The sequence below is a fragment of the Chenopodium album genome, chromosome 18 (genome assembly GCF_948465745.1).
Source record: "Chenopodium album chromosome 18, dcCheAlbu1.1, whole genome shotgun sequence".
Lineage (NCBI taxonomy): Eukaryota > Viridiplantae > Streptophyta > Magnoliopsida > Caryophyllales > Amaranthaceae > Chenopodium > Chenopodium album.
This window is the reverse complement of record NC_137851.1, coordinates 35165102-35177056: the sequence shown is the minus strand read 5'-3', so window position 1 is coordinate 35177056 and position 11955 is coordinate 35165102. Positions and strand designations below refer to the sequence as shown.

Here is an 11955-nt window from a genome sequence, read left to right as displayed (position 1 = left end):
TTTTGTGCATGTGTGTGATTAGTTAAAGAGTAGCTAACTTTAATTGTCATACTAGATTGCATTGTGAATCTACTTTGATACGGACAATTTATTTGTAGCTCGCATTTGTCGATTGAGGTTGGTTAGTGACGTTCCTAGTTAGAGTCTTTCGTAGTTGGCACTAGCTAGACCTCTAGGAAATAGCTTGTCGAGCTCTTTTGATTGCATTGTCTATCTTCCCTCGCAATACTCGAATTAATCAATCTCCAACCCGATTAGTGTGTGTCCATTGCAAGTACATGTGGATCCTAAATCCCTAGTGTCTTGATATATTGATTTACTTGGTTTGATTAGTAAGAATTAGATAACCTACACTACCATCTTACCTTTCGAAGTAGCTTGACATTGGCCGTAGCAAACTTCCCCCCTTCCTAGTGGTTCGACCCGAACTTGCCCTATTACTAGGTGTAGGTTTGGTTATAAATTTAGTTTGATTGGAGGAATTTTAGTTTCCAACGACCTAGAATCCACCCTCCGTCATCGGCCATGAGGAGTTTTTTAGGGCTTTTAGGCTTGCTCCTAATCTAGTTATAATAATATTAAAAATATATAAGTTGCCTAGGGATGGAATAAAAGTTGATAACTCAACAAACCCTAATTAGCAAACATGAAACCTAGCTTACTCTCTCTATCCCCTCATCCTCTTTTGTGTGCATGGTGTATGTATGTGTGTGGTGGTCATGGTGGTTTGCCTCTCTCACTCGACCAATTCAGTATTGGTGGACGTTCAATCATATCTCGTGTGCCAAGTAGAGGAGTAGCGCTTTTGGGGCTTTATTTCTCCCTGAATTCGTAGCTAATCGTAGTTTGGAATTCACGCTTCAAAGATATTATTATGTGATTCTTATGTGTTATGCATGTTGATGTTGATTAGGTGCGAACGAATATGATTTGTGAAGTTCTACAATATAGTACCTAATTCTCTACCACTCTTTCAACCTAACAGGCAAAAAGGAGTAACAACAGACAAAAAACAAGCCGAATTTAACCTTGAAAACCAAAACAGACCACAGAGAAGGACCGCGCCCAAAATTACACGAACTCCAACACTAAACCACCAAAAGAGGAGCTTTACACACCTCCTAGTCCCCCATACATCCTGTAAAATCAGTTTACACACAAATAACCCCAAAAAAAACAACTACAAAAGCATATAAGAACAACCTCTTGGAAAAGAACCAAAGAAGATACAAAACATATATTTAAACGAACTTAACTCCAAAAAAAAAAAAAAAAAAAAAAAAAAAACCAAACAAACAACCAAAGAAAGGAAGCAAGAAGACTAGGACTAAAACCAACCACCCGATCTAAACTTAAGTAATCATCAAGGATCATTAACGCCGAGATGAAATCCAACATAGAGAATTCGAAGCTGACAGTACGAAGAATTATCATTATCATTATTAACTATAAGCATATTACAATTAAAAGTTCTGTAAAATTTAATGCACAACCCTAAAGTTAATAGGCTTACGTTGTGTAGTTATCTTTTTCAGGTTTACTCTCGGCGCATAGTTGCTATTAATTTCGAAAGCTATGGGATGGCAATTTTGCAATTACTTGGAACTTTGTAACATGCATGTGGGCCATTTAGCTGGCAGGTGTGTAACGGTGCAGTGAAGTATAACAAGGATTGAAAAATATAAGCGGGAAACTAAAATAATTCTCACTCCTCCATTAAAAGTAATTTGTCACTAGTGTCTTTAAAAAAATTTTGAAGAAGCTCTTCAATGGTGACGAAGAATGTAGGTCTGGAAACCAATTTTTTCATCAATTGTAAACTCGTAATTGCAATACTGAAGAAGTAAAGTAGTAGAATGAGTAATCAGCTAGCACATATTTTGGGGGTCGATCTAGCGGAAACAATTGGGGAAGATGGAGAAGGCGGGCATGGTTGCACAAGGGAGCTGCGATTCGACTTTAAGATGGTAAGTTGTGTAATTTATTGCGTTCTGGTTTCTGTCTTTGGCGGTTGGTAATGAACTAAAGCAATACAGATATTAATAATTAAAGGTTGGGTAAGAGGTTAGGGTTTAGTGACTCCATAGCACACATTGTTGTAAGTATTAGTACATGTTGAGAATTTGTAATTGAGTAATGATGTTGGGTAAAATGGTAGTGTTTAATTAAGTAATTATTGTGTATAATGGTTGAATTTTGATTGATGATTGGTTAATGGATTTGGGGTAAGTTGGTATTTCTATCTTTACAGTCGATGTTGTTGTTGTTTGTAATTGATGCTCGGTTAATGAATTCTAACAATTGATGGTCAATATGGGGTGTAATTAGTGATGGCGTTTGTGTTCAAATATTGGATTAATGGTATGTGCAGTCATTGAAAATCAGCATAATACATGTTCTGATGTGTTTGTTGGTTATATTGTGTTGTTATTTTGTTGTTTAGGTTTATGATGATCCACAGGAATGAGTTGTGGATGTATATGTGTTCTAGGTGGGTGTTAGTGAACAATTTGGAGAAGCCATTGAGGATGATGGATATGTTTATTTGGAGGGGTTAGAGAGTTGGGATGAGGAGGAGGAGGAGGAAGAGGGAGTAAGAGATGATGGAGAAAAAGAGGGGTCAGATTCATAACACCAAAGAAGGGCAGGGAAATGGTGCAAACTGTAATTGGTGTGGAAGAGGAAGTACCACCCCCTAATTATGGGCATGGTATTTGCTAGCTGGGATGAGTTGGATACTTATTTTTGGAGCTATTCTAGGCAAAAGGGGTTTGGTATAGTGAGAGCTGCTTCTGGGTGGGTGAAGGTGAAGAAGGAATTGGGTTGTAGAAATGTTGTAAGTAGCGAAGGAATGCTAAGTGGACGTGTGATTGTTATGGAAGACCTTCTAGGAAGCATAAAGTTGATCCACTAAAGGAAGGATTGTTGCAGGATGAGGAGACAGTTACACAACGGAAGACCAAAATAAAAGTGTGGATGTCATGTGGAGTTGTATGCTAGTGTTAATGCAGAAGGGAATTAGGTTGTTCGTAGGGTAAAGTTGGAGCACGATGGTCACATAGTTTCACCGGGAAAGTCCAAGGATGTTTCCATGTACCGGAAGCATGATTTGGTTGTTAAAAATAAGCACTTGGTGAAACATATGGTTACGGCGAAGAAGTCAAGGGTAAAGGTTCCCCAGATATACAGTTTTTTTGCTAGGGAGCGGAATAGAGTGGATCATATGGCATTAACTCAAAAAGACTTGCAGAATGCAGTGGCTGAGGTTGAGCAAAAGAGGCTGGAGCTTACCGAGGGTAATGCAAATGGGATGATAGAGTACTTCAACAAAATGAGTGCGGATAATCAAAATTTTTTCCATCTTTATAGATTTGGGAAGGATGGTTCATTACAAGATGTTGTATGGGTTGATGTGAGGAGTAGAGCTGCCTATGAGGAGTTTGGCGATGTTTGTTTTGACAGTACGTACTTGCCCTTTGCTGTATTTATTGGTGTGAACCATCACGGACAGAGTATATTGTTTAGGTGTGCATGGATATCTCGAGAGACCGCAGAGACGTACGAGTGGGTGATGAGGACATGGCTACATTGCATGGGCGGTAAAGCTCCTAAATTGATTCTAACGGATCAAGATCCGGCAATTAGGAAAGCTTCGCATTGTACTATGAGTGAAATTTGCCATAGGTGGTGTATATGGCACATCCTTCAGAAGTTTGGGAGGTACGTTAAGCATGAGGACTACGAAGATGTTAAGGATGACTTTGAGAGCATCATTTATGGTAGTTTAGACCCTGATGAATTTGAAGATCGGTGGTGTGATGCAGTTGATCATTACAAACTACAAGACAACACTTGGCTTGAAGGTTAGTTTATTCCACCCGATGCTTTAAAATTTAGGTTCTCTCACTGAACTTATGATTTGTAAATACATTTGTGGAGTGTGGAGTTGATGATCTGATTAGTTGTTGCTAGTAAAGCATAGCCGCTGTTGATAGTTGTATGTTCATGATAGCTATTGAATTAGCTAGTTGGTTGGTCTGATGAAATGGAAAATCTTTGTACCACTTTGTCTGTCAGTAGCATTTCTTGACACCCAGTGGTATTTTTTTGTACTACTAAACTTAGTACGTGCAGGTAGCAAAACATGTGTTTGTTTATGTCAGAGCTATTTGTCCTATTTTAAAGTTCTGTATTTCAAATGGAAACTAATAAATGTTGTTTTGTCAAATAGGGTTGTATGAGCAAAGACATATGTGGATTCCCGCGTATTTGAAACATTCATTCTGGGCCGGGATGAAAACGACGCAACGGTCCGAGAGTTTCAATCATTACTTCAAAGGGTATGTTGATAAGAATACAACGTTGTCTGAGTTTATGGTTCGGTATTGTGATGCTATGCAAATAATGGCCAAGGCTGAAAGAATTGTAGACTTGAACACATTGTGTTATGTGAGGCATTTAGTGACTGATTTCCCAGCAAAGGTGGTGTTCTAGAAGTAAAATACAGATGCCAAATTCAAAGAAGTTCCAGGGCAGTGCAAGAAGATTTTGTATGTGCGTCGTCTAGACCAATTTGAAATTAGTTCAGATGTAATTGAGTTATTATTGAAGACCATGTTTGGATCAAGCCTAAATATGCAAAGGAGTCTGTGACAAAGATTCGTAGATGCTGCAGGTTTACATATAACAGAACTACGTTTGAAGCTACATGTGACTGTAAACACTTTGAGTGTCATAGAATCATTTGTCGACATATGATTCTTGTGTATGACCTTAATGGTATAACTGTTGTTCTTGAGAAATATATACTTCATCGTTGGAGGAAATACAACGGAAACACACACGAGTAAAAGTTGCTTAACATGATCCATTGAAAACTGATGAAGTGAGGCATTATCACAATATTATGGGGATTTACGAACCGATTTGCTCTAAGGCATCTGCTTGTAAGGAGGGAGTGCCAGTTGTCATAGAGTTGTTGTAACTCATGGACCTGAGAGTGGATGAAGTACTAGCAATGGTTGCAAAAAGGCAGCTTGCGGCAGAGAATGAGAATGGAAATAATCTTGGTTAGGATGAAGTTGTACACGGTGTCGTCCGTACGCTTTCTTCTGTAGCACAGAATAAGGGGCCTAAGGAAGCAAACACACCAATCACAGTGGCATATGTAAGGAGGGTGTTCCCATCGTAGGGGATCCTTCTCCTTAGATGCCCATGGCCCTTTAAAAGCCTAGGACTTTACACTTGTTAGGGTGTATTAGGATTTGAATTCCTAACTGTTTGGGGGACCTTGAATTAGAAATGATCCTGTCATCACACTTTTTTGTAAGAAACAAGTAGGAGTCGCCAATGAGTTTTAGGAAAACTCATAAACCTCGTTCATGCCTTTCTCCCAAGTAGAGTTCAAGGGAAAATTAGCACGAATCGTAAGTTTACCCTTGCCTAAATTGGTCTACGTGTATCAGAAATGAGTTCGGTAGCGAGGGTACTAAAATAACGTTTCTTTTAGGGAGGAATCACTATTCTAGCCCTAGTTACGGCCTCTACTAGCTCTTCCTTTTTCACAATTTCATCACCAAACAATATATGCAACGTGGCTCCTAAAAACTAATTTAGTTGATTTTATTTACAAGCGTGAATCACGTAGGAATTACATTGCAAAATTCGTTATTCTTTTGTTATTCAAATTCGTAAAAAGAACAAGAAATAAACAATGTTTGCCTTAACTTAGGTGATAAAACAATCAATTAATTATTCAAATTCTAGTCTTGATTAACACAAGAATCCTATGTGAATTAAATTAATTAAAATTTTGTTTAAAGTGATCAAACAACACTATTTATTCAATTAAAGTTGTTTAAACAATAAAAGAAAAGTGATTTATCTAAGTGCTCAGGAAACTAACTGTTCTTTTATGTTAAATCTCCGTTTAATGTGTTTATGGGCCTTCTTTCTTCTTCGTACTTCCAAGGAATTCAATGGATTCAATTAGGGTTGGAAATTATTTGGGAAGAAAGAATAAAAGTAGTATGATAGTAAGAGAACTTGAGAGATTAGGGTTTTGAGAATGCTAGGGTTAGAATTCTGATTTTTCGGTCCCCGTAATGCTGAACGAAGACCCCTATTTATAGGCGTAGGAGTTTTAAAGCCGCAGCGTCAGGTGGCGCGCGCAACTCTCTGTGTCGCGCTGGGTGTCGCGCGCATCTCAATGACTCGTGCGCGCCACGCGCGCGCAACTTACTGAGATGCCCTGGAATGCGGTTTGTCTTATACAAAAACGCATTTTTAAAACTTCCAAAACTTTTGATTGTAAAGTTGGATTTAGGCGTGTGAGATATCATTGGAAATCTCTCAATGTCTACTTTCCAATGCCGTTAGAATTAGGTTAAAATCTGTTATGGATCAAAAGATATGGCCGTTGGAGTGAAAGGGTGTCGATTTTAGGGCCCGGTTTAGTGTTTTGATCATAACTTCTTCGTTTTAGCTCGAAATTGGGCTTATAATATGCCGTTGGAAAGCTCTTTTAAAGGGATATCCATCTATATATTCCATGCACCGAAATTTGATGGTTGGTTTATCTGTTTGGCTCGGTTTTCAACAATGTAAGATCAGTTGGATCCAATCATTGCATTTGACGCATTTGGGACCGTTATTAATCAAGTTTAAACATGTATGAGCACGTTTTAGGCCTAATTAGTAATCAAATAAGGATCTAAGATAACTTGGTCTCAAATATGAGTTTTAACTTACTTCATATTGCATTTCGTAGTCCATAAACACTTCAACTTTGATCTAGCATGAAGAACGGGTTTTTGTAACATCATCGCACTTCCTTTCGGGATAAGAGGCCAAAAGTAGGTGTCTACAGCATCCAGGGTGCATAAAAACACCACTCCATTCAGTGGATTATAAGGTAATTACGAAGGATCTGCCCCGGAAGGGATAAAAGATCTACCCTTACCGAAGAAGAAGGCACATCGTACTATAAGTGTTAGATATCCGTCGTGTACTGAAAAAAAGGAAAAGAAAAGGCTGCTAATAAGGCGAAAAATGCTATGAGGAAGCAAGCTGCCGAGGCCCTAACCAGCATATCATTGGGAACGAATGAATATATTCGATCCGTTAGTGGAATACAAATGAGGGATCTGGATGGGTCCTTAGGATACTTTACTTAGTAAGGGGAGGACACTCTAGTGGAGTGTTTGTTTCTTTCCTTGGCTTGACTCCTGGTACATCAGGATCCAATCTCAATTAAACATGTCCAATTTAACTCTCAGTATCGGTGGGTTTTTTTTTTTACCATTTGAGACATGTATTTGTAGCTATGTTAGAGTGTCACATTGTCTTATTTCAGACCGTAATTAGGGGTGATTCATGAGGAATCATTCATGAGGATTTACGCAGCTATGTTTGAAAATTATTATTTTGAAAATATTTATTGTGCTTTTTTGTTTCAAAACAGGAAAGTTGCATTGGCAACTTATACACCAATATATGTACTACTGTTAAAGAAATGGTACATTTTAATGACATATGAATAACAATTAGTACTGTTTACACCGTGTATTGTAGTGATACCATTTGACACACCATAATATGTCACATTATGAACTCCAGTGGTATGATAATTAACTTGAAGGGTACCACTTGTTAAATTCAGGGTCTCACTTGTTAACATTATGTGGAGGGTACCATCAAGTCATAAATGGGATGATATTTAACCATAACTAATGGGTTTTTTTATCAATTTGAAAAGATTACGACTGTTAAATGGGACATAGTATACGTTATTAATTATTATTGTAGTCATGGTTGGCTAGATTCATTGATTCATAACACCTCATATGTATAAGTGATTGTGATGGATTAGTTTGTATGAGTAACATTCATAAGACTTATTCACTATAATTATATGCGTTATATACGTAACATCGATAAACCACAAACCAATTGAACATCCATATTACATTGTCATGTAGTTTGAATTTGGCATATAAATACATAAATAATGAACCTCCCTTTTGTCATTTGTCTTTGATTGTGTGAATGTACTATCTTCAGTTTTAGTGGTACAAATTATAGTTATGTATATCCCTTTGTGTATATAGTGGTATATTATCATAGGGACACGGTTAAATTACCTGTTATGAAATTGTACTATTTAGAATGAAATGGTACTATAGTTTTTGAATTAAACCATTCTGGTATATGTAATGGCATAGTTTACAAATAAAAAGGGTTCTACTGTGTTAGGTTAGGGTACCGCCTACATACCCTAGTTCATTTTTATTTTGATACATGTGTGTTTGTATCAAGTAGAAGGTAGTCATGTGCTTAAATTTTGTTTTGTTATGCATCTATTTGAATATTGGACCTTTCTTAATACATTATTGTACCTATCCTTACATAATTGTTAAAATTTTGAGTACATAATCTTTGTGTCTTTATATTAGTGTTATTGTGGGAGTTGTTCGTGGTTGTATGTTTTCAGTGTTGTTATATACGTACTTATCACTATCTACGTACCGATAATGAATACCATTGTTTATTGACTTATTCTTTCCCCGTATTATTATTTTCGCACTATGGGATTTTTCATTCAATGTAAACATAATTTTTTTTTGCTATTAAAATCAAATAATTCTAATAAGAGTCAACAATGTAATGACATGGCACAATTTTCACCCACTAGGGGTCTGTAACGCCCCGACTTGTAATCGGCGTCATCGGACCGTACTTTACTCGTCATTCGTAGCGGAATGAATTAACCATAGATAAACCATTTTCAATCATCATACGCAGCGGAATCAATCATATAGATAATCTCATAACCACCCGTGGGTTATGGGCCCACAAATAAACATACTCCTTGATAAAAAAATATTCCTTTAAAATAATACAACTTTCAGGCTATAAACTTCCAGAAATAAAAATAATCAATCTATCTTAGCTCACGTTGATCTATAATACATAAGCCTTAATTCCATAATTCCTCAACACTGTTAATTCCTTTAATCCTTTTGCATTTAATTAACTTGAGCTCCGTCATCAATATCCCTGTAACTATCCATAAAATAGAAAACATAGGAACAAATCCAAAAATGAGTGAAAAACTCAGTAACATTACTCTAGCCCGTAAAAACAGTTTTTCTTTCAAAATCATTTGAGTATATATCATACATACATAGTTGTTCAGAAATAATCTAACATCATTATTTTTAAAAGTTGTGTCGGCAAGGATCATTCCCTTTACGTAAGATCATAGGTAAGTACAGGTTTTGGACATAACATAACTTTCATTCGTGTGGGAATGTTTCCCCCTTTCATTAACATACTTTCCTCCACCTGTAATTCGCCTATTTTCCACGTTCAGTTCACTTTCCAATGCTGACAAAAGTTACATCTATCGTATCATATTAAATCATTTCAGAACAACTTTATACTTAATAAAAATTCATAGCACATTGACACATTTCATAATCATTCATTCGTAACACTTAATTGAATAAAATAATCATTAGCGTTAAACATTTAACAGGGGCATAGCATAACAGATCACGTACACATAATTTATAAATTAATAAAATAACTAGAAATACTTGTCGTTCATAGCATTCTTATCACCTTGTATGATGGTAATACATCTTTATGAACGATCGTACATATCAGTATATCGTACAACTCATCAATAGAGTATCCTTGTGAGTTCTCATAAGTCCTTTAATAGAATTCAGGAATTCGTAATCTTTTTGGTGGACATGCTAGTCGCTGGACAGTATGACATGGCAGAACGTCTTCCACGATGGTTCGGTGCCCATAACATAGAGAAGGTGCTCGACATAGTTGGGCTGGTGCCCCATGGGTACATGCGTTGCATGACCGAAACATAACATATACTGCCAGGCGGACTAGGTCTTTCACTTTCATTTAGGTCTTTCACTTTCATTTATTAAGTTATGTATCTTTTAATAAGTTATTCGTAGATTATTAACATACTTTTGAGAGATCCACAAATCAATAGAACATTGTGTATATATAAAATCATTCATATAAATCATAAGGTTGAAATACATCAATAAACATGTTTATCATCTCGCAAGTCATTAATATATATACAAGGATATAGAAGATCATATCATGTCATTTACACATAGCATACTATTAAATCACAAAACAAAATATCAAACATATCATATGAGTATACATGTAATACAATAACATGCCATTGCATTAAGATTACACACGTGCACTTATAATAATCAGACATAATTGTCACACATACGGGACCAAAAACAGTTGCTAGACATAATGATTACCTCATTAGATCATCCTTAATCATCTCACTTAGCTTATTCTCCCATAGTCATCATCCGAACTCTCAACCTCTGTCATTAGTTTCTCATTGCCATGACTCATTCGATCATAGCCATTATAATAAACACTCATTAGTAACATCTCAATTCAAAACCTTTGATAAAACAAGTATGAACTTATTTTTATAGAATAAAACAAGTATTACCTCTATTAGATTAAAACAAGCATATTTTGAAAATAGATACTTCTACTATCATATTAATGGAGAAAAATAATAAAACTACAAATACTTTAATTATTTAACATGAAATCATCAAAACTCTTTTATAGAAATTAGTAAACGTAACTTGTGAAAACAATTACTACTTAATATGAGTAAAACTAGTAGTATATATCACTATGAAGAGTAAAACAAGTACTATCACTATTCCTTTTTACATATAAAAATAAAAGCAACTTCTATTAATCAAAGTGCAAAAGTGAACATCAAAGTAAAGCTTAGTTTGATTAGCAACTATAACAAAGCTACGAAAATAGATTTAGATTTCATCATTTCAATCATACTACTATATTTTATGATCAATAAGGAAAGTTAGGGATTATTAATCCCACAAAACGGTAGACTTACTTGGGCTTTAGACAAAAACAAGAGGCTTGGAAAGAACATGGCTAGGGAGGGAGGGGAAGGCTGACGGCAACCATTAACTTGGTCGCCTAGAGCAAAGGACGGTAGAGGTGGTTCCGGTAGGGGTGATGGCGTTTTATATTTATAGAGTAGTATGGTTGCTAGAACATGAAAGAATGAAAGGAAAAAGATCAAGCTTTTCTAGAGATAATCATGGATTTTGGGCAACAATGGCAAGGAAGCAAAATTAGACTAGGCTAGTTCATTCCTTAGCCGTGAAGATAGGAAGTGAAATGAAGAGGCAAGTTTTGTCATTTTGCGAGCAAGGGCATAATGGTCATTTCACTATCTCGGGTAAAAATATATATTTTGATGTAAATCTTTAAATATTTGACCAAACATAAAAAAATATTACTTCACCCGAAATACATTTTCAAATAAATAACTTTTCTTCGTAAAATTAGCTTCCGAAATAATCTAATCTTATAATAAAATTTAAGACTAAAACATTCGTATTGATTAAATACAGATTAAAAATTAATTAAGCTAATAATATAAAATTAGAGTATAAAAATCAAGTTTTAAAATCTCGGTTATTACAGGTTCATTACTTGAGGAGTGGTAACTTGACTGTTGTATAATGTACCATTGAACATTTGAGGTCTAACCATAACAAGGGGAAAATATAGACATGGTACATAAGACCTAAATAAAAGTACGTCTAGTGTTGTGGATGAATTACACAAGTAAAACTGGTGATTAATGCTAGTAATACCATTTAGTAGTTACAAAGTAATTAAGCATTTAATGGAATTAAATTATCCCTTTTTTATCATATTTCCTGCATGAATGGTACAAAATAATCTCATTGTCATTGAATTGTGCTTCTATTGACAAGACAAGGTCGTTGGCCTACCTCTGCACCCTACAGCTTGTAGATCCGTAAAGAACAACTTTCACTGTGGTTAGTTGGTAAGTCGTAGTAAAAAATTGAACCGCAAATTCAAATTTGAATT

General features: G+C 35.7%; 1 protein-coding gene across 1 annotated transcript; it reads left to right on the top strand.

Annotated features, from left to right (window-relative positions):
* Positions 1–2701: 2701 nt before the first annotated feature.
* Positions 2702–4494, top strand: LOC145592083 (protein FAR-RED IMPAIRED RESPONSE 1-like). The gene is made up of 3 exons (XM_081648551.1): positions 2702–2901; positions 3034–3863; positions 4232–4494. The coding sequence occupies exons 1-3, from the start codon at positions 2702–2704 to the stop codon at positions 4492–4494; spliced, it is 1293 nt and encodes a 430-aa protein (XP_081504677.1).
* Positions 4495–11955: the final 7461 nt, after the last annotated feature.